A 23,864-nucleotide genomic window follows, 5' to 3' on the forward strand; every position below is an offset into this window, starting at 1 on the left:
TTAAGAGGAGTTTCTATTTAATTTCACCTTTATCAATCACTTTTCATGAAAAATACAAACATTAAGTCTTATAAAATTATAAAACCTGTTGAAATAGTGTTATTTCCTAATTATCAATATGTTTGTTTTTTTATTGAACAATATTTACTGTTTTTTTTTTTAATAACAATAGGTGTGACCGGACTGTACTTGGTGACCTGAAAAATAGGAAAAAAATACTAAATAAAGATTTTAAGCTCTGCCGCTGATTGATTTGTATTTCTGAATGGTTACTTCTTATAATAACTTAATATTAACAAAATATTTTATAAAAAAAAATTAAAAAAAAGTTGGCAAATTATCACATTTAGTGACAATGACCCATAAATCGCATCTATAACAGTCCATTTTTAAATTTCAATATTTAATTACCAATAGGTTTTTTTTATTAACAGCATACTTTAATAGGCTATTGCTCCATTAGCTTTCAATAAAACATAACAATATTAGACTTTCAATTAAATAATGGCTTTTAATGTGTAAAACCTTAGTCCGTGTTATATATTATTTACGGATTGAAACAAAATCTGGTGCAACAGGGGTGGCAGAATGGTGGCCAACCTAACAGAAAAATCTGAGAGGTACGGCAGTGTGTAAACAAAAAGAGCTGACTTAGAAACAGCTGTCGTCAGCACTGCTGGTCATCCAGATGCAAAGGGTTAACATTGGTTACTCACTGAATGTTGCATGGCGGCCATCCTCTGTTGTTGTTGTTGCTGTTGTTGCTGCTGTTGCTGCTGTTGTTGTTGCTGCTGCTGCTGCTGCTGAGGCAGTGGTGTGGGCTGGTAAGTAGCTTGCCCACCAACCAGGCCAGGCCACCCGTTGTGTAGAGGAGGCTGGGCTTGGGCCGGACTGGCTGGCATGGCTGCTGTCCTAGTATTGGGAGGAGTGGGGGAGGGAATCACTTTGTTCACAGTCACCGTCGTCGGTGCAGGAGCCATAGATAACGCTGGAGGGGCTTTTATCCAACTGGCCGTGCTCATCGACGTCAACGACCCTTTTTGGAACAACAGTTGCGAGTCCACCACCTTGCTGGGCCAATAGTCCTCAAACACCGTCCCGCTCGGAAAATAGCTCTTAATATCACTCAGACTTATCACTGAACACGTTTCACTCGCGAACAATTCGTTTCTGATACCCTGTACTTTACAACAGAATTTCAAGTAGGCCAAGTCCCAATTCTCCAGTTTTTCCGCTTTCAATTTTAAATTGTCTGTTTCGCCTTCAAAGTAAAATAGTGGAACGTACTTATTATCGCCTTTGACCGTGTAAGGAACAACGGATTCGTTATTTATCCTAATGAATCCGCACTTTTCTTTTCCGTCGATGCCGTTATGTAATAACTTGCTATAACAAACGTCCAGAAAAGTGTAAAACTCAATGGCGTCTTTTAATTTCACTACTAGGTCCTTGGTGGAGAATGTTTCCTTGCCGAACTGGTTCTCGCAGTGTTTGCTGTTGATCTCGTTCAGAAGTCTCGCCTCCGCCTCGGTGATATAGAAGCTGTGGATGTTGGTGCAGGCGTAGATGTCATGGTGGAGGTAGTTGAAGTACTTCTGGAGCACTTTAGCTTCTGTAATTTTCACTGAACAATACTTTTCCTCTGGAGTTCTTATGATACAAGGAATATGTGTTGCGCCTAGGGTCACCCAGCCAAACCTACCTGTAATATGAACAAGGGGATGTGTTTTAAAAACTTAGTTGAAATTAAATTTATTTATGTTACTAGAGCATGCATTAATTCACTAAGTACTCTTCTCTGTTGGTAAGGAAAGTCAAATAAGACAGTACTCATAGTTAACAAACTGTTAAGATGTTGATATTTGTTTTTACAAATAAATGCTACGAGACAAGTATAAATAAACACAAAAAAGATGGAGATGTTTGTACTTTTTGTGCAAATTTCCTCCTGTCAGACATAGGTAACATAAAAGCAACATCCAAGGATGTAAGAGGTGAACAAGGCATAAAACATAATTATATTTATCTTCAAAAATGTGCTAGGTACTGTGATTGAACATTAACCTGGCCGGAGCTTGGAGAGGCTCAGCAACTTTATAGAAATTAAAGATGTAGAAGAAATTTGACTACATAAGACTGACTTTCTTACGAGGAAGGAGCTGAAAGTGAACAACAACCTTCTCCTATTTATGTTTTGTATGTGACTGTACAAAGGCCTGCAACTTACAGTTCATGTATTTTAGGAAAAATAGTTCCTCTGTTTTTTTTTTAGTTTTTACGGTCCTTGGTTTATGCAGCCCAATAACAAGTCAATAGCAAAACTTATTTCCCTTGGCTTACAGACAGTTGCATTCACTAGTCTCTGCTCCTCAAGCACTTTTGCAATTTTTTCATACTGTTACTGTGTTCACTACTTAATTCAGCAAGTAGGCCTAACAGGGTGTACAGCGTCCTATTAAAATAAAATTTGAGGACAATTCCAGATTTTTCATCTTTGGCAATTTCTTGATCTGTTGGACATGCTCATATCTTAAAATCACCACAAAATTGCAGAAAATCAGTGATAATACCTTGAGATTGCGGGCAACATCCGATGTTTGTACCCTGCGATCGTAAATGTCAACTAGCCTACAAATTTTCCAATTCTTAAAAAATTTTACCGTACATGTCACAGACTTTTTACCAGTCATAAAAATCCATGTACAATTTCTGGTTTTTCCAGGTCGACTAGACACCCTGCTTACCTCTTTTAAGCATTTGATTGGTTATTTTCAGTGTGGTTAGTAGGCTTAAGTATGGTAATTGGTTTGTAAAAAACAAACATTAGGTAAGAAAGTTTAGCGACTATTTAAGGGGCCAAATAATTTATTGTGGGTAATTTTTACCTCCATTCTTAGGCCTCCCTATTTTAAAACAGTTTAAGTCATCTATGTTCATAATTATTTTCATTGTAATAACCCACTCTTTTCTATGAATTAATTTTGTATTGTCTTTACAAATAAGTATTTTTGTTAATTACCTTAACATTTTTATAATAAACTGGTTTATTTGCCCATATAGTTATGGGAGGGGTTCTACTATTAACCAACTCAACAAGATATATGAACTGGAAAACAAACCTTTCTGACTGAACTCATCAATGGCAGGTTTCTCCGAGGTTTTGGCGTTCTCATCAGGACTAGCCGTGTCACCCTTGGTTTTGTTGAAGTACCCCATGATGCCAGGTTGTCCTGGCGCCACCATGGTCGCCCCGGGCCGCGTCCCAGTGGACATTGGCTGAGGCACTGCGTTGGCCATCTTGGCCTTTTGCTGCTCCAGCATCTTGGCTGCCAACTCTCGTATCTCTGCCTCATCATCTCTCTCCTGCTTCACTTTCACTACAGAACCTACAACAGTCACCATCACCTCACACTAGTAAATATGCAGAATACAGTTGGGAAATATTGCACGATATATTCAGGAAGTCAGAGGAATAAATTATTTGAAATAAAAACAAAGAAAAGTGCACCATCTGTTGTAAGCTTTTGTTACAAACAAATTAAGAAACAGTGTTCAAAATAAAATGTTCCAAACATTTTGTTCCAAACTCTGGTGTTAACGCGGCTTAAGCTGAAAGGGTTTGCCAGATGAGTGTTATTACTTAACCCTATACGCCATAACAATAGGCTTACATCACTATTTACTCATTTATCAACATCAATAGGCCTACAATAGTTTGAGATTAATTCCGTTGTTTGTTGTTAAGAATGTTTAGATTGTGCAAAAACAGGTGCGTCAAAATCAATTCTACCCATCATAATATAGGCTAATATGTGACAGAGATATGGACAGCATTGTGTTAAAGATGACATACGTGTGCGATATAGGCTCTCATATTATGTGTATTGTTAATCAATGGTACACTATGTATGATGGTAGGGCCTACAGTAAGAAGATGAGTGATGATTTATATTACTGTAACCTATATAATAAAAGACTAACTAGCTGTTCTAAACCAATGTTTTAGTTGACAAAAAACATTTCTTTGTCATAGAGCAATATAATTTGATTTACTCAACAGCTGATTTAACATTCTGCGTAAACGTAATTGAGTAAATATTGGTAACATATTGCTACTGTAATTTATTTAGCCCTAGATTGAATTATTAGTTACAAAAAAAACTAATTATTATGGGTAAACTTAATTATTAAACGTAGTTTTATAATATTGAGAAAACTAACTTGTTTTTACACTGAAATCTCTTCCTGTTGTGAACCTCAATGTACGAGCACTAGGCCTAGTTCAATATTAAGCAAATTGACAACAGAACTGCAGCTGAATCATAATCCTTTCATCAAAACAAAATAGAATACCTATATCACAATTAGTATTTTACTATGAAATAAACTGTTAAGACATGAGTTAAAAAGTGATGCAAGTTGTTGCTTTAATAAACTGGGCTGCAGGGTTGTGTTGTAATCAAATTTAATCAGTGAAACTGTAAGAGATCATGCTGAAAGAGCAGAGGACGGACGGTTGTTTACAGTTGTTGAGAGGACATGGAGGGGTAGCAAAGGACAGATCTTGGTGGGTGGGGGTTGGTTTCCCCAGCTATGGGGAAATCAATAGTCTTGCACACCACCAAACATGCCAACAAAATGTGTATCAAACAAGAGAGATTAAAATTTGACTCAAGTAAACATTAACAAACAAATCATTTGGACACGTTTCTAGAATTAAAAAATAATCCAATAAAAAAAAAATTAACAAAATTAAATTTTTAAATTCATAAAAAATATAGGCCTATCATTTTAACAATTAACTTTAGTCTCATGTCATAAAGGCAATATTGCTGAAAATGTTCAATTTTGATGAAACTATAAAATGTTAACCGTTGTAGGCCTATCAATAGAATTATGTCATGCAACTTTTTTTTTATATGTCCCACCTTCACATCCTAGGACGCTAGGTTATACTCCGGAACTGTTTCACGAACATTACTTCAGGCATCATCCAATAGAAAAAAATCCATTGGTGATTGGCGGGATTTGAACCCAGGACCTCGAGCTACAAAACCTGAGTTCTAACTTATACTCTGGTGTGGATTAACGTCCTTACGAGTGAGAAAACTACAATTATCTGCAGTACTATCCTGATAATTAGACCAATTCGTATATACCAAGGCAAAAATGTGGTTCGGATTCCACTATAATCTGTAGGTCCCTTAGTTACCATTAGCTGTATGGGCTACTAATTAACAGCTGTGTCTACGGAATAAGTCGGCCTTAGTCACTAACAAAACTAAAAGATCGCGCCACTCATCATACACTTATCTCCACTCTACATTCATACTTGGCTTAAAATACCTACTTTGTATGGTCGCCATTTCATCGAAAAGTATAAAGTAGCCTATAAAGTAAAGTAGGTACCACTAGAAACCCTTAAATAACGGGAAATTATATTTATAAAATGTTGTATTCCTTTTAATTCTAAAATAAACTATACCGCCCCCATTGCTGTGTACAAAATTATGGTTTAAAAGTTATTGTAACTTTTCCTAAATGTAATTTTCCCATAAACCCCATTAAATAACAGAAAAGTCTGAATTGAAAATAAACAGCTGGACCAATTTTCATTAAAGTTTAACATTTTATTATGGTACTTATAGGCCTAATTCCAAACAAAATGGTACAACCGCAATTGTTGTAAAAAGTTACATTTTCAAAGTTATATTGCAACCTCAGGGAATTTCCACAAAAAATATAATTACTCCCACTGCTTACCCATGATAAAGTTTGTTGACAAGCTAATGTGAGAAAGTAGTATTTGTCACATTGCTGACCATTTATTGATTGAACAGATGTCTATAAAAATGCATAAAAGTTAATTGTCCGATTTTTGCTATGTTCGAAATCTGTCATTTATCAGACAAGGGATGGAAAAAACATATTCCCTTCATAAACACTTATAGTTACTAAAGTACTAGCAGTGCCCGTTCTACAGAGAGGGATCTTGTAGTCAGTCGAAACCCAACAGTACAATTTTGAAAAATGCAGAATGTCGGGTTCTTGTAGGGCCTATTAGTCAGTCGAAGCCCAACGGTACAATTTTGAAAAATGCAGAATGTCTGATTTTTCAACATGGATGGTACCTATTAATTTTACTTTATTTACAACTACCTACAACTATTGTACTAGTGATCAATTAAATATGATATTTAGTCACAAGGTTATTTTAACCACTTTTATGGGGGTTTTATGGGCACTTGGTTCTGGATTTACTAACTAAATGAGATTGGAATTAATTGCACTAACTTACTATTTGTAAACATATAGCCTAGGTGACAGTTTTTAAGTTAGTAGGCCTATTCGCTGAAATTTTACAGATGATTGATACCGGTAGGCCTATTTGATAAAATGGCGTACCGGTATGTTGTGGTAAACATTAGGAAATATGTGTCCAATATCAAACAAAACTAGGTTTTTGAACGATATTTATTTGATTTTATTTTGCAAATGGTTAGGTCATGGTTTAAGAGACATTCTAAACCAATTCAGTAAATACAGGAAAAACCATTTGAATTTTGATCAGTACTCTGGTTTTTTCTAAATACACGGCATAAATTGGCATTTTGGCATCACAAACACTCGAATAGAGAGAGACAGGTAGGCAGACTGGGAGAAGTTGAGATTAGACTTGTTTTGGCTTTCTAAAGTTATGAAACACAAAAACAACCGAACACTTCGAAGTTTTTTTTTTCACATGAACCTCCAACAGGATGAAGCGCCACTACACTGCGGTTTGCGTGCGCAAGAAGCGCTTGACACTAGTTTCAACGATCGGTGGATTGATAGGGAAGGACTCATCGAATGGCCTCCTAGGAGTCCAGATATGATTCCTCTGGACTTTTTCTGTTGGCAGGCAGTAAAGAATGATGTCTACTCATGCTATGGGAAGGAAGGGAAACAGAAAAAGGTCCTCGACGTAGGAAGTGGTGAAGGCAGTAGTAAAGGCTAGCAGTGCAGAGTGTGGGAACGCTTTGGGGCAGTTAGATTAACGTATCAAAAATACTAAAATGCTATGGGAAGGAAGGGAAACAGGTCCACGACATAGGAAGTGGTGAAGGAAGTAGTAAAGGCTGGCAGTGCGGAGTGTGGGAACCGTTTGTGGCAGTTACAATAATGTATCGGCAATACTATAATGCTATGGGAAGGAAGGGAAACAGGTCCATGACGTAGGAAGTGGTGAAGGAATTAGTAGGCTTAAAGGCTAGTGTGGGAACGCTTTGGGGCAGTTAGATAAACATATCTAAAATACTCAAATGCTATGGGAAGGAAGGGAAACAGGTCCACGACGTAGGAAGCGATGAAGGAAGTAGTAAAGGCTTTTTAAAGGTGCTGAGTGTGGGAACCCTTTGTGGTGGTTAGATGAATGTATCGGCATTCCTAAAATGCTATGGGAAGGGAGGGAAACAGGTCCACGACGTAGAAAGTTGTGAAGGAAGTAGTAAAGGCTAGCAGTACAGTGTGTGGGAAAATTTGTATTTTGTTTAATAATTGTACTATCTATAAACAATTATATATGGGAACTATATATGGGCCAGTATGTGAAGATGGAGTATGGAGAATCCGCCACAACCGGGAGCTAAGAGAACTATTTCAAGACCCTGATATCATTGGAGAAGTTAAGAGTAGAAGATTAAGGTGGGTTGGCCATATCCTAAGGAGAAAGGAGGAGAGTCTACTGAAGATAGCACTCAGAGGAAATCCGAGGGGAAGAAGACCAATAGGTAGACCGAAAGCCAGGTGGTGGGGTCAAGTACGAAAAGATTTGGAAAGGATGAGGCTTGTAGAGGAAGATGCATGGGACCGAGACTATTGGCGACAGCGTGTTGGCGAGGCCAAGTACCGGCTAGGGTACAAGTGGCCATGGCAGTAAGCAGTAAGTAATTGTATCTATAAATATTTTCTTATTTATTACTTTTATTAAAAACCATGAGACATGATTGCTCGGCTCAACGGGCTTTCACTGCAATGAAAGCAATCCTAGTACGGTATATCAGCTGTTTCAAATTTTAGTGTAAATTTCAAAGTATTCAAGAGTTCAAATGTAAACATTTATTTTCTCCATAAGAATAACGTTGGAACTTTGAAGGCCACTAGGGCAGACAGAGCCTTGATGGAATTTCAATAATGTTTTGTTTGATGGCAAATCTACGTGCCATGAGCTATCCAACGATAAGTTACCTTAAACTTGGTGATCGGATGCGTAACTTAGCAGCTTCAAAACAATTAGGTATCATAGAATTAGTGTTGGCCTATTAAATTGTAATACGATTGACTCCCAGTTTGTTAAATTGATTGATGGACCCAGCTGTTCCTGATCATTGGGCTTTAAATAAATGATCCTGACTAATGAAACCGCTGATCTTAGTCAGTAACAAAGCTACACAGGTCATCACACACCATTAAACACTCACCCTTCACTCATAATTGGGTTAAAATACGCACCTTGGTGGCGTCCCCATCTCAATGATAGATAATTGATGATAATTGTTTTAAGAAGTGTAGGCCACAGTAATCAGGTAATTTTTAAATTGCCAAATCGGAGTTACAGTAACTTAGCTGATAAGTTTAGGCCTAAGTTAAAGTCGTCACTTCTAGTTGCTTGACTATGATTGAAAACAATCAGCTGTATAGGCTTACGTCACCCACAGCTCATCCAAATTGTAACCTAAATGTCATCCATCCTACATTCTGGGAAGATCGAAGAATTTTAGTCTAAGTAAAGTAAGTTTAGCCTAAAACTGACTAAACTTAAGTTAATTTAATGGTGGGCAAGTTAATAAAATTTTTGTTAGAAACACGGGATTTGTGTTGGGCCTAATAACAATGAATGTTACTGACACATTAAAGACGCGTTTTCTTAAAGTTTTCAACAAATGATTTTAGCTGGCGGCCCCCACTATAATAGTGGATACCTATAAATTAACAGGCTAGCAAAATTGTATACCTAGGAGTAGGCTATGTTTTATAGTAGGTAGTTTACTACCTACTATGTTTATGTTTGTACATAGCAAAAATAGATAGGGTAACAGAAACTGTATGGGTCATAAACTCAAACATTAACAAAATTATTTCACTGGCCTGAAAGTAAACGTGTTTTTATTAGTGACCTTAATTAAATGGAACTGTAAAAAAAATCCATACCAGTAGTTACCGCTATTCGCCTATAGACAATAGGGCCAGTGACTTAATAGGTTTATATTTATTAGTCCATACCATTCCTGTTCAATAAGTTAGTCGTGCTAAGTTACATTGTCAATATTCAAATGGTACGCGAAAACATAAAATATTGCATCGCTTGTCACATCTCATAAAAATAAGCCTACCGGTAGCCAAATAAAATAAAACAAAACGCTCTTTGTCTGCTAGTGAACACGGATAAGTCACCTTCGGACTGGCCGGTAGAGGGTCGACACGAATTTAAGGACTGGGAGCAATGAAACAGACGATAAAGATGATGTTGCTGGCCAAAGTGAAACCAAGGAATAAATAAACGTTAGTATAGAGTTCGAGAGTTGCATTTTTCAGTTATTGCATGACGATATTTGCGAACGCAAACATTTATTTTGTTCCAAAAGTGCCATTATATAATGTAGGCCTACTAGCAGTTACCCGGCGCGCGTTGCTGCGCTTAAGGAACAACTACTATTTTAAATGGTAGGTAATTTGTTCTTTACGATAAATATGGTAGGGTATTGAAAATTTACCAAAAACAAAAATGGAGTACCAAGGCCTATTTATTTTACTTGATAGTCAGTGGATAGGCCTAAACAATGTTTTTTTTTTTACTGAATTAGGTTTATAAATAGGTATAGGCCTTATATAAGTTTGTTGGCGTAACGACCACAAGTATGAGCACGTAACATGCAGCTGTCCATGTGAAAATCATACATTTTCTAAATTTAAACTGGCGATAGTCAGGGATTGCCCTTGTGTCTTATAATGGTGTTTGCGAAAACAAACACACAAAGGAAATTGTAGTCGTCGCTTGAATTCAAAGGGTAATTTGGATGAAATCATCGGTATTCTTGGGATTAAGACTTAGGCCTATTCCTCCTTTAACTTAAACTTTCCACTGATCGATTGTTGCTTCGATCAAGTTTGGTGTAATTTTTTAAAATCGTCAGTCTGGTCCCGTTGCACAGCTTAAAGGGTTGATTTAGGTGTTGCATTATTATTGGAGTTCCTTAAACTTTTAATGGCAGTAATGTGGTGGGTTAGTGACAAATTGGGTTGCGGGGCATTTGAATATCCTTACCTGGGATAAGTTAGCACACACGATTATTTTAAGCACTTAATAATTTATGTTAGATTGTGTGGGTATAGAACAAAAGATAAAAATATTAAGGCATTGCCATCCCTTTTATTGTTTATAATCGGCCTACTTTGATTAAGGTTTTTATGTTTACATTTTTAATGGTGGATAATTTAAGTTAAACTTTGTTGAGTGCTCAGGTGTGCTGCGATTGAGGTTTAATATTTGGACTTAACCAAAAGTAAAATAGTTTTCTGTGCTGCATTCTGTGGAAACAGTGTGGCACTACCTAGGAGAATTAAACATTAAGGCCTATTTTATGCACTACGTTTTCAGTCGGACGGAATTGTTGTCCCTTTTAAGTTATGCAGTTTTTCCGCCGAGCGGAATCTGCTAGTTTTTTATGATGCCCGCAGTGGGGGTGGTTATTGCTGCCAACTTTGTTCATTTTTCAATCGTCAGTGACCCAAGATGGATCCTTGTTTATTGGTTTATACCTAGGCTATTTGCGCGTAAAGAAAGATAGACGACTGCGATGGAGGTGGGCTGTACAGTGTACACCCGGTAAATATGAAAGTCTTAGGGTTGGCAGCAATGGCAGTACTGCAGGGTTGCCAATGAGAGGGTGTGACTTGCCTTTTGTAACAACAATTCCCATATCAATCCCGGGTAGCCTATACCTTTGATACTTAGGCTAAGACGTTTTTAAACTGATCCTAGACACCAATACTTACTACAACTTTCACAAATGACTTTTTGGTCGCCGACACTTCCTGTAGACACCATGCCTAAGTAGATTACTAGATACCACCCCTGAAAAACTGGCTTAAACATCATGACAGGGCAGTTTACTATACTAGACACCCCATCAAGATTACTAGACACCATTACGAAGATTGCGGGTACACTTCCATATCTGTTGGCACAAACAACCGAATGAGTAATATCGATCAATATATCGATTATTCGATATATCGTTTGGTTAGTTAGGTAAGGTTAACCTAACCTAAGCAACCAAACGATATATTAAATTAAACAGTCGAATAATCAATATTACTCATTCGGTTGTTTGTGCCAACATATATGGAAGTGTACCCAAGATTGCTAGACACTTTACCTAGATTACTAGACACCAAGCAAAACTACTACTGTAGACACCATTACCTAGATTACTAGACACCATGCCAAGATTATGGTTAGGTTAGGTTTAATCTAGGTAATGGTGTCTAGCCCTCCGAGTGTCACGCGTCATAAAAACGACGCACAACACACTTTGTGTAGGGTCACGCGTCGCTTTTAAGACGCACAAACATCGTTTACGGCGAAGGCTCTATGACTGACTGAATCGGATTGAACTGGATCGAGTTAGGTATCGTTCTTTCCGTAATATTCTAAGCTTTCTAAAGAGGTCTGTCTCTAAGCGCTATTCATTTTAGTTCCGAAAATATTGTAGCAGACAGCTGACGTGCGTGTATTTGTAAACAGCTAGGTTCCCCCGGACCGATGACTGATGTGTTTTATTACGTTTATCATTGTTTTAGTGTTAAAAATCAAAAGTAGTGATATACGTGGTGCATTATAAGAAGATTTAAGTGGTTTTGAAGTGCTGGTTGATGATCCTGAAGAAGTAGGTAGTGATATTGATGTAAATTATCAGCCAGATTCCTAGCTATGGTTAGGCTATGCATTCTTAGCTAAACGCTATGTACTGAAATCCGTTTTTCGCTCATAACTTATTTATTTGATAACTTACCTCGCTATAAGATTATATATTTGTAATCCTCATTAAATTTAGAACAAAGTGGCTATTTTCAAATATTTATAGGCCTATAATTTATACAATTTCATTGAGCGCGAACTTATTTTTTTTTTGAAAATTTTCGAAATTATATTTTTTTTTACCTAAAAATTTTTTTTTTGAAAAAATGTTCCTTATGTTTTATATATAATATTGAAGCCCATGATTTTCCAAACAAAATGGTATATAGAACATTAGAATTAACATTGTTTTAAGCTTCTCAGATCCGTTTTAATAAAACCTTGCAAAGGGGCCAAAAATAGGTGGACATTAAGGCCTAAACTATGGACACTCGGAGGGCTAGTAATCTGGGCGTGGTGTCTAGCAATCTTGGAAAGGTGTCTAGTATAGGAAACCACCCTGTCACGATGTTTTAAAGCAAGTTTTTCAGGCATGGTGTCTAGTAATCTAGGGGGCGTGGTGTCTACAGGAAGCCCCGGCGACAAAAAGTCATTTCAGTAAGTTGTTGTAATGGTGTCTATAGGAACAGTTTAAACACGACCAATGTACTGTTCAATGAGGTAGACCTAGGCCTACCCTATCCAGATTTGTCACTTGACAAAAATTAGACAGAGACCTAAACTTAAGTTAACTTAATGAATTTGTTAATGACTTTTCCTAACTAATAAAATAATTTAAATTAATATTTACCAGCAACATAACTATAGCTTACTAAAGGGAATGTTTACTAAAATATAGTCCTAGGTCTGTCTCTGGACAAAATAAGAGGTCTGGGCTAGAGGCTATCGTCCCCATGTACAGTCCCCAGACCAAACACACGGTACGGTAAAATATTACACCTGCGACAATAAGTAAATACGGCAGGCCTATGTTTGTAAAACCAGCCGCATTGAATCCTTTATATTAGAAAACTAGCTTAGCTTAAATTATTTTTAAAGAATACCTCCTTCTTTAGATGTTGCAGCTTTTGCGCTGCTCGACAAGGCGGCAACAGAAGGCAACGCCATTTTTTACGTCGCCATGAGAGTTGAAGAGTAAACTAAACCTCACTTATTATAAACTAAGAACACTCATAGTTTTCAAACTGAATCAGAAACAATATTCACTTTACACCAACTACACACAGCGCACACTTTTCCCACTAACTACATTATTACAGGCGAGAAATATGAAAAATATCCGGCACAAACATAAATTTCTCCCATCGTCGGTTTGAAAGCGGGGTAATGGTTGTGTCTAGCCTCGAATACAGGTCCCGATTTTCACATCCCCCCTCCACAACAATGAGTCATTTCTCACAAATGGCGGTCAAAATCCTTCATTCGACCAATCACAGAGTACCATATGGCGTCAACAAAAAAGGATGATATAGTTATTTGTGACGTCAAGGTGATGTTTCTACCCTTGGTTGAGGCTAGTCTCGGATTTCCAAGGTCTTTTGGTACAGTCTAAACAAAAGTTTAACCTAAAAGATGCGTGCGCATGTGGCCGTTATCTAGGCTCCCCTAATAAAAGTAGGGGGGATAGTTTTTATTTTAACCAATTATTAATTTGAAATATCATTGTTCTGTGCAAATAAATACATAACTTCTCATTTGATTTTTTTTAATTAATCTTGTAGTTTGCTGTTGTTAGCAAACAAAGAAATTTTAGTAGACAATAAGTTGTTTTGGAGGGACTGTACCTGTTCTTGTTTTCCCCCACTACTGTTCTAATGGAAAAAAACCTAACGACCTGCGAGTTATTTATGGAACAGATAATAATTTCAAGGTCTGAATAATTTATGAGGATGTTCCCTCTCCATCCTCCGTTGTTGTTCCTTTTCTTGTTATTGTTGTTGTTGTTGTTAAAATTTTGTTGCTGATCATTATGAAGAAAACGAAAGGTTCTGTAATAATTACAGACTTGCTAGCTACTTGAAACATGTTAAGTTTTTTCCTATTATTTTATTGCTTTGTAAAACAATAATAAATATTACCGTACCAAACAATAAAACTCATTCAGTTGACAGTCTAAAATTTAGGCTAATATATTTTGAGTTTCGCTATCTAAATTCCAAACCACAGCTATTATGATCTTATGTTGTTATATTGACCTATAAGTTATTTTTGGACTGCAACATTAGTTAAATTTCTTTCAAAATTAAAAAGGCTATTTTATTTTTTGTATAAAATAACATGAAATTATAATCAAAATTTTTAGTATAGGCTTTATGGAGTGAACTACTTGGAACTTATCAACTGGATTTGGCACGCATTAAATAAATGTAGTTTGTAAGCCTAGTACCTATAGGTAGATATTATTTTATTAAAATATATATTATTTTATTTTCAACTATATCGAATACATTATAATAAAAATATATAACAGTTGTAGGGGCCTAATATCGGTTAGTTAAAATAGGGAGGGAAGGGAAGTATGTAGGTATTAAAATAATATTGGACCATTGGACGGGAGTAATGAGAAATGACAGGCACTGTATCATCTCTATTTGTTTTTATTATGCAGGAGGCAGTGGCGTATCGGCTGTCCTCTCTCCTCCCGTCCCCGTCCTCTCAGCTGTCTCATGTCTAGTCTAGATGGCAGTGGCACTGGCAGTGGCTGCCTTGGAGAACAGCAGTATAGCCATGGCGTGGGAATTTCCGTTTTCTCTACCCACGCACTATTATGATTATTATTTAAAGATTAATATTTAAGGATTATTATTTAACCGGGATTTATTTGTTAAAAGTCAACTTTTACATACATTGTTATTTGATAAACATACAGTATGTAACATACTATATTGTTAACATTAGAATAACTATGCTACACAATGTGTAATACTGTAATTGTAAACGCAATGAAAAAAAAATAAAAATTAAATTATTATTATCGTTGCTTTAAGCGATTTAAGTGGTTGGATAAATGCACCATAGTTAACAATTAATTGTGTTAAAGGGACCTGAAGATTTAAAAACAATACATGGATAATCAACTGCCATTTTAAAAAGGGTTTGTAAACTAAATCACTGTTAAGCTATTGCTACAAAACTCACAAATTAAATATGCTAACTGTGTCAGTGTGACTATAACAAAATAATATTTTATGTCCAAGCCTATTTACAGTCTAACCTTGATATAACGAACCTCAATATAACGAATTCCTTGATATAACGAATTTTTTTTAATCCCCTAGAACTCTCCATAAGACACAATGTATATTTTACCTCTACATAACGAACAAACCATAACAACGACCTTGATTTAACGAATTTTTCGTGATTTCGGCTAAAATAAGACACCTCAATATAACGAATTTGTCATTGTCAGAACCTCTACATAGCGAATTTAACCTCTGCATAACGAATTGTCTACGTCTTTCCCTCGATATAACAAATCCCTCACCCAATTATTGTTTTGGGAAAATCTGTTTCTTTATCAAATTAAATGGAAAGGTCACGTCATCACTTGCGCTAACATTCGTCTGCTCCGTTTTACATCTTTGTCTGCTGTCGCTGCGCGCGCTATGTTGCAACTGAGGACTGATGACGACGTAATGTTTAGTAAGCTGTGATTGGGCGATATGGGATAACTATGGTGAATTGTACAAAGAGAAACCTAAGAAAGAATATAAAAACAAAACCAAAGAGAAAGAATAGCAACATCGTTATTTTAACATTCCTTTTACGAATGTTTTTATTATCCTTAAGTTGGCTATGATTATACACTTTTATAATAACTTATCTAATAATTTATTGTTTTAAATACGATTTGTTTCAACTAGCAACACCAATGCTATAGTTAATGATTATTATTAACATTCCTCTGTTGTGACAAATCAGTATACCGTACTGTACTGTAAGTAGCCTACCTAAGTACCTGTATCGCGAGCAGTAGCTTACAAAACTTTCTACTGTTTTGTTCATATAATTATGTATTAGATTGAATGTATGGCCTACCTACTAACTATAAATATATCAATGTATTTCATTTATTGTTTACTTTATAGAATACTAAATAAACAACAAATGACATTATTAACAAACACCTTTACATCTGCAATCAGATTGTTTATCTTTATTTTGAATTGTTTGTTTGTATAAAGAATCTCTTGGGAGCATAACCTGTACCTCTTAAGCTCTGCTCTTCGAACCGTCAAATTGAAGTATTTACAGCTTACTTAAATTAATTGATATATTTACATTCTTTCAAAATGTAAACATGGACAATTTGGAAGCCCATGGGGCGTAGCTCAAGGGAAATATGAAAATGAAATTATATAATATTGCATTGTCATCCATTTGTGAGCTATGTTTCAAGTTTCAAGTCTCTAGCTCATCGGGAACTTAGTATAAAATTGATTGCAAAATCTTTACCGGACAAGAAAGCGAGCTAATGAAAACGTTTGAATAAAAAGTGGCCCTAGTCTTATGTCTTATACCATGGTAATAACTTCTTCCCATGTGTTCATTTTAAATCAACACACATAAAAGGAGAAATAAATTTGTAAAAATATGATGTACAGTATTTTCACTTGAATTTTCTAAGTCTACTGTTGAATTTGCAATAAAATTTCAAACTCGAGTATCTATACTTTTTGACTCGACAGTAGGTCTCTCTCCTTAGTGATGTATGAAGGGTTTTAGGAGAATCTCCGCGTTCTACAATGACAACGAAAACTCTCTCCCCGTCATTGCCTCCCCTTGGATTCCAGGAAGGACAGCGGGGGAATATCGGTGCGCCGCTGGGGCGGGATTATGGGTCGCGGGGGAGTTGCCTAAGACAGACCGATGGAAAGAAAGTACCGTTACGTTTAATTTTCAAGATGATCTCGTTCGCATCGCTCAATCACGTCCTGGTTGAAGTTCGTTCGCTACGCTCACTCACCTTTGGGTTGGAGCTCGTTCGCTACGCTCACTCACCTTTAGGTTGGAGCTCGTTCGCTGCGCTCACATGCCTTCAGGTTAGCTCGTTCGCTACGCTCACTCGCCTCCAGGTTGAAGTTCGTTCGCTACGCTCACTCACCTTTTGGTTGCAAATTAGCTGTTGTCATAAATGTAAAAGAAATAATAGTGCTGCACCCTGTTGGTAATCCTTGTAACTTTAATGCTATTGAACATCATAGAACAGAACCAACTTGTTTAATTGAAACAGCTGTTAAGATTCATTAATTCCATTTCTCATAAGGTTAACATGGGAAACTCCAGAGCCACTGGGGCGGAGCCCTTTTAAGAATTTCGAAACGGGAAATAGTTTACGTCCGATTCGCATACCTACAGAATTTACACACCAAATTTCATAACGATCGGTGAAGTCGTTCCGGAGGAGTTTGCAGACAAACACTGTGACACGAGAATTTTATATATTAGATTATTTCTAGTTTGGATTCGAAATGTACCACAAGGCCGAAACATCTTCATCTGGTAAAAAGTCCGTTGATCATTTTTATACTTTTATCATAAAAAGGTAAACAATTGAGGAATTTGCATTAAATCCTAGACATTATTTAATTTGAACTTGGAAACAAAACAGAGCATGTATAATTTTTTACAATTACCTACTGTTATTTTTCCTTATGATTTTTATACGACATGTGTGTGTGGACAATAATTAATCTATTCTGGTTTGAGGCTGCAGGATTGCTGAGACTTTGTTCTTTAATGTCATAATTCTTAATTTCAAGTAGGGCAAGTAGGCCTAAATTGTTTACATTTTAGGTAAAATGGACTTTTCCTCCGGTTGCGAAAAAGAAAAAAGAATAACCTACTGACCGTATCCGTTAAAACTACCGCATTGTTTCTTAGTTTTTGTTGATTATGTAACAATATAATTAGCGTGAACCATCAATTTTCCAGTTTTGTCTGAATTTTAAAATTCGCTACTCTCTTTTTGTACTGTTAAATTCGCGTAACGTGACCGGAACTTAAGGTTTCCTGAATGATCTTTTTCGAAGATATTGCAGGAAATTGGGAAATCCAATAATATTTAATAGGCCTACTAATTATAGCAATGCAGATTGATTTTTGTAAAACTAGGTCACGATTTTGTTTTGGAATTGGAGAAACTCCCCGTCGTTACACCTATCCTAAAAGTAATAAAAGTATACATACAAGTAAACTATTAATGGCACTAATTTTCGATTGTATTTAACTTTATCAGGAGAATGTCCAGCACCAGCATCGCCCTCGTGCTACGATTACCTAAATTCTTTCCCGCCTTTTACTAGCACCTGCACGATGAGACAAAGGGCCCGGTTTCTGATGTATCCGTTTTTCTCAGTAAAATGTTTTTGACTCGAGGCACCTTTGTCGCGCTCCTAGGCAGGTAGTTTGCTCGTAGCGGCGCCAAACTGATACAGGTAGTTCACTGACCTTTGACCCCGGGTGTACTTGGGAGCGTACAGCGAGTGCATCTAGAGGAAATGCATTACTGGGGAAGTAACTTAAACCCAAGGAGGAATAGCAAAAATATCTAAGGGGTAAACAGAAGATCATTTAAATAATACTATGAACAAAAAAATCAACTTTACATTCTTCATTTGTTTTACATCGTAAAATTATAAATTCATTTTATGATAAAAAAAGCAATCTTCATACGCACTAATCACATTGTGTGCAGCATAAATTAACTACGTGGCTGGCACAAATTTGAAACATTCCAACCCATCATAAATAATGTGGTTTTGAACAAGACTGTACTCATTATAAATGCAAAGTTTCCTGTCCTTCGTTCAACAAAAGGAGGGGAAGTAGGGGAGGGCAATTATCTCTGCCTCCCCTACACCCCTTCCACCACATTCCCCCTCTTCTCCCCGTTCCACAATGATCCGAGGGGAGCGAGAATGTTGCATGATGGGTAGTACAGTCCCTGTCAAAACCAGATCTATACCCATCATTGTGACAGGGTTGCCACTGCGGGGAAATTTCCCGGGGAAAATATTTTGCGGGAAAAGATTTCGGGCCGTTAGTCTGACTTGCGCTTTTCAAAAGGAACCAAAAACATTGCGCATGGTTGAGTACATCACATTCAACAATTATAATTAATTAGTAATTGACTAGAATTGATGTTGACGTGCGGAAATTCAAAGTTTTACTAATTTTTTAAAAATCTTAGTCAGGGAGTCAGGTCTAATGCGGAAAATACTTGATCGTTTTATGACATCAAGTTAAATATACTTTTAAAATGCATCAAATAACGAACAAATAAAAATAGAATAATACCCCCGCCGCAGCAAACCTGCATACTAAGCGAATTTCCATTCGCCTGATTGGATTTACACTAAAATGTCTCCTTAAAAATATCACATTTATTCCCTATTTAAATAACATTAGTTTGAGTACTTAGGTTTGCTGCAACAGGGAGGGTAATAATGTGTTTTTTTGTAAAATGTTAATAGTTTAGTATGAAATGAATGCATTTTCCAAATTTGATCAAAATATGTTCATAAACAAGCAAACTACAACAGTTAACTTATTCTCCATAAGAATAACATGGGTATTTTAAAATTACAGATTTTTGGAATTTTCTCCGTAACCATTAGGCGCATAGTAACGCTTTAATATACTAAATTATTTGTTTTTTTAAGCTCTACAAAATAGTTTGAAAAGAAATTGCTAAATTTTAAGTTTTTAGGGTCAAAAATGGGAAAAACCTATTTTTACCCCATAAAACCCCCCATAAACCCCTGTTCCCATAGTCCGATCATGCTGGTTCGCGAACTCGTTCGAATAAACATAGGTTTACACGTTTGTACCAAATTTCATCAAAATCGGATCATTTTTGCTCAAGTTATCGCGCTAACGGACACATATATAAATATATATATATATACACGGCCGCGCCCGGGAAGCCAGTCACATAAAATATACACTGGAAGTCAGTTAGTTGCACCCCCCAATATATTTCAAGACTATGATATATATATAATATATGTTGGTAAATATCTTAAGCCTAGACATATCTGAACGTATATATCTCTTTTTTTCTTAAAAATACTAAAATATAATTACGTAAAAAATGCTATGCTAATGCAGTCACCACCGCATTTGCATGGGAAAGCCAGTCACGTAAAATTTGTGCTGCTAAGCCAGTCACTATATATTTTACCGCATACCACTGGAATCCAGTCACTGAAAATCCACCCGGGTATCCCGTCACTTCAGTCACTTTCACCCCTGCCCTTCTACTTTGTGATATTTATTTGTTCTACAAGCTTGAAAATCCGCACCTCAAACAAATGGATTATGCTTCAGGCATTGAGCACTCTCATAACCCATCTTTCGCACTTCATTTTAATTAGTTGTCTTCCAGATTACTTAACAATTACTATTCTACAGATTAAATACCTAAATGTCAATGTAATCTTTGGTCGTCTTAATAGTCGTCCTGGCAACTGTGGATACAAATATGTACCGTACTAATTCGCAAGCGTAAGGTGGGAAGTTATTCCTTTATAGTCGCACAATTAGGCCTATTGTTGAGTCCTTGGAGGCAAGCGGCCATCTTGGATAATTTCAAAAAGCTGCAAAATTTATCGTCCAAAAATATTTTTTAAACACCAAAGTGTTTATAATTTAAATAGCTAGTATACTGTGGGATTAGAAATGTTCTTTGTAGTTTTGAATTATTCTCCAAGGGAGTCCATAAAATAAGTTAACGGTCACGGTCATCTTGGAAAAAGGCCAACTAATGCGAAAACAATATCCTGTGTTGCGCGGGCCGTAGCACACAAATAGTTTTTCCCGCCTCAAACAATCAAAGGCGTGTGGAACAAGGCAAAATTCTTGTCTCTTTTGTGGCGATAGGTAGGGGCGAGCCTAACGGGTTCCATTGATGGGCTACCCGGCTACCGACCGACCTGGGGTAGCGACTAGCGAGCCAGTGGATGGTTAAAGGTTCTGCCGGTTATTTCCATCTTATTGCTGGTTCTCGAGCTTTTTGAGCTCGTTGTACAGTGAAATATTACTTCCCTATTTTATATAGCCACAATCAAAGCGATTTTTACAAGAAAGAATGAAGATATAGACTCAGTGATGTGTGGTTACTTAATTAAATCATGTTCCTTGATTGTTTACCCTTTTGTAAGAGCCAATAATCAATCAACTTATATTTCTTTATTTTTCGATTTATTATCTATATCAATTCAAGAGGTAGCCCTGTACCTGGTTAACAAATATACCGATTACATTAAACGTGTTTTCTTTGAGTTACGCCCCATGGGATTCCAAAGTTTCACAATGTTTACATTTTTGAAGAATGTAGATAACAGAGTGTTTAACGAAGTCAGCTTTAAATGCTGTCAATAAAGTTCTTTGATTTTGCGGTCCAAAAGGTAGAAACGATTCGATTTGTGAAACTTTTAACTTTTGCTACGGGCCTGTTAATTGAAGATTCTGACATTCTTAATTTAAGGAAGTAAACGTATTAACATGACGTGTTTGGAGTGGGATTTGAAATATGTGACGTGTATCAAACTTTTTCTCTTCAAAATCCTCTCCGATGTAAAACACAGGTACGGCAGCTAGGTTTATTAGAATTCAAAAGTTTTTTAATTGTCCTCCAATGTTTAGAAATTATTTTTCGATCAAGTTGTTTAATGAATAAATAATTGTTTTGCCAAATTATGTTTCGAAAACAGGAACTAAAAATAGATCAGGAAATAGATATTTTAGTTCAGAAAACAAAGCCAATCAAATAGGCCTACGTACTTTTTAAATAAAAACACTGGTCAGATGGTTTTTAACTTTGCTGTTTATTTACTTCAATAAATTTCTAATAAAAATCACCACAGGTACTAATCTATATAAATAAAATTAGAGTTTTGTCTGTACATTGCTCAGAATCATCAACTTTTAGATTATTTTTACGTTTTAAACATTCAAGAATCCGAAAAAAGTGTCATCTCAATTCCGTTATTATCACAATCATCAATTATTATCTCAATTCCGTTGTTGTCTATCTTCCGTCTGTCACGGTCCAAAGGCCATTTTACGAGGCCTTCTCCTGAAAACGAGAGTACCTATCAAGATCCTCGAATCATTTAGTCATAATCAGAATCATTTTAATGTATCCACTGGATTGGCGAAAGTGTCTTTAGCTATTAAAATATGGCCTCGCTACTTTGTAAAAAAAACTTACGGACGTTTAAAACCCAATTTTGTGCGATTTTTGTCAAGTTTTCTCACAATGTTTATCACATAATCATCATATGAAATAGCGAACAGCTGTTCGGATCAAGATTATTTTTCTCTAGCTGTCACTGATATGTTTAAATTGAATATTGTTTACAAATACCGCAATCATTTCAGATCAAGTTTCAAAAGCAAATCCAAACCAAGTTGGATTAAAACCGTTTTTCCTTACATGACGGATTTAATTAATCGCAAGTGCAATAATGTGTAGGGTAACCGTAAATGAAAATAGAGCTTCTTTGTGTATAGAATTTCTATCGAGTTTTGGGTTTATAACCGGGGAAAAGACTTTGACTCAGTGTTCTATATGCCTGGGAAACTTACATTTTTTACATAAGCGTTACCAATAGCTTACATATAAGGTTTCAACTCGTTGACGGCACTTCAATGGTGGTTGTGTAAAGTGTTTAGAGACAATTACAGTGGGTGATTGTTACGGATTATGCTCAAATTGTATTTCTAATGTGTCTTCTCAACACTATGTGCTGCTCGCTGGACCATACGTCCAACAGACCAATTATCCATCTCTTGGGTTCGTAGGCTTAAACAATTATTCATAAGTTGGTAGCGCATATAACTCAGTGTTTCGTACGGACAGGCCAAGAGCACCTTTGATAGTGAAATTTCCAACCTGAATGTTTAATGGCGAGGTTGAGGTATAGTATTTTAACTATATATCGTTTGGTTAGTTAGGTAAGGTTAACCTAACCTAACTAACCAAACGATATATAGAATTAAACAATCGAATAATCAATATTACTAATTTAGTTGTTTGTGCCAACAGATATGGAAGTGTACCCCTCATAGATCTATTACGCATTTTTTTTTTACTTGAAACTGTCAGATACTGTATTTGTTTGTATATAATAGTTTGGCTAGCATATCTGAAAATATGCAAACCAATAGTTTTTCTTTATTTAGGAAGGTTTCAACTGACCACTAGAGGATCCCCGTGCGTAGAACGGGCACACAATAGTAATTAATATTTAATTAATACATCTTATCTTACTAATATTATAAATGTTAAAGTTTGTATGTTTGTTTGTTTGTTTGAAGTTCAATCACGCATTAACTACTGGCACAGAAGATATACTGTTTTTAATTTATAAATAATTTGTCATATTGTGCGAATCTTGGTGATTTGAATTTGGTGATTTGCTTTTTTCTGCTGTTTAGGTGCAGTGGTAAAACATTATTATGGATATGGTAGATGTTTTATACTATATTATACCGTAAATTAAAGAAACGACACGACGAGTGTCGTTGTCAATAATGTCGTCTGATTCTGACTGATGTCAGATGTTACACTGAATCGGTCACAGGGATAATAATTAGTTGTAACCTACCACTAGCTTACCTAACTAAGTTTGAGTGTTGCTATTTGCAGTGTGGGATGATTGCACTGGACAGTTTAGCTATCTATTTCAGAAAAATAAAGTTTAAAATAAATCAAATTCTAGGATCTGTTCTTAAGTTGTGGCCGTTTTGAGATGGATGCTTTCACAGTTCAGTTTAGCCTAGCCTGAACAACTGGATTAGTAGCTTGACTTAGTGGTTCATCCATGTTTAGTTTATAAACACTAATCAATGCCTAATCTAGATTATAGGTGCCTTATTCTACTCTGTTTTAAAA

The 23,864-nt window shown here is 36.1% G+C and overlaps 1 protein-coding gene across 3 annotated transcripts in view; it reads right to left on the bottom strand.

Moving 5' to 3' along the window:
- Window positions 1-13,363, bottom strand: part of LOC129002301 (uncharacterized) — a 36,098-nt gene extending 22,735 nt beyond the window's left edge. Inside the window, exons 1-3 of one of the 3 annotated variants that reach the window (XM_054429994.1) lie at window positions 13,003-13,350; window positions 3,120-3,386; window positions 717-1,702 (exon numbers count right to left, since the gene is read on the bottom strand). In XM_054429994.1, the coding sequence (XP_054285969.1) occupies window positions 717-1,702; window positions 3,120-3,386; window positions 13,003-13,066 (1,317 nt within the window). In that variant the 5' untranslated portion in view covers window positions 13,067-13,350. Of the gene's footprint in view, window positions 1-716; window positions 1,703-3,119; window positions 3,387-13,002 lie in introns of all 3 variants that reach the window. The other 2 variants (XM_054429995.1, XM_054429996.1) reach the window with 2 other exon arrangements.
- Between the last annotated feature and the right edge of the window lie 10,501 nt (window positions 13,364-23,864).

The sequence above is a fragment of the Macrosteles quadrilineatus genome, unplaced genomic scaffold (assembly GCF_028750875.1).
Source record: "Macrosteles quadrilineatus isolate MER2022 unplaced genomic scaffold, UCM_ALF_1.0 Scaffold_9__3_contigs__length_116548681, whole genome shotgun sequence".
NCBI lineage: Eukaryota > Metazoa > Arthropoda > Insecta > Hemiptera > Cicadellidae > Macrosteles > Macrosteles quadrilineatus.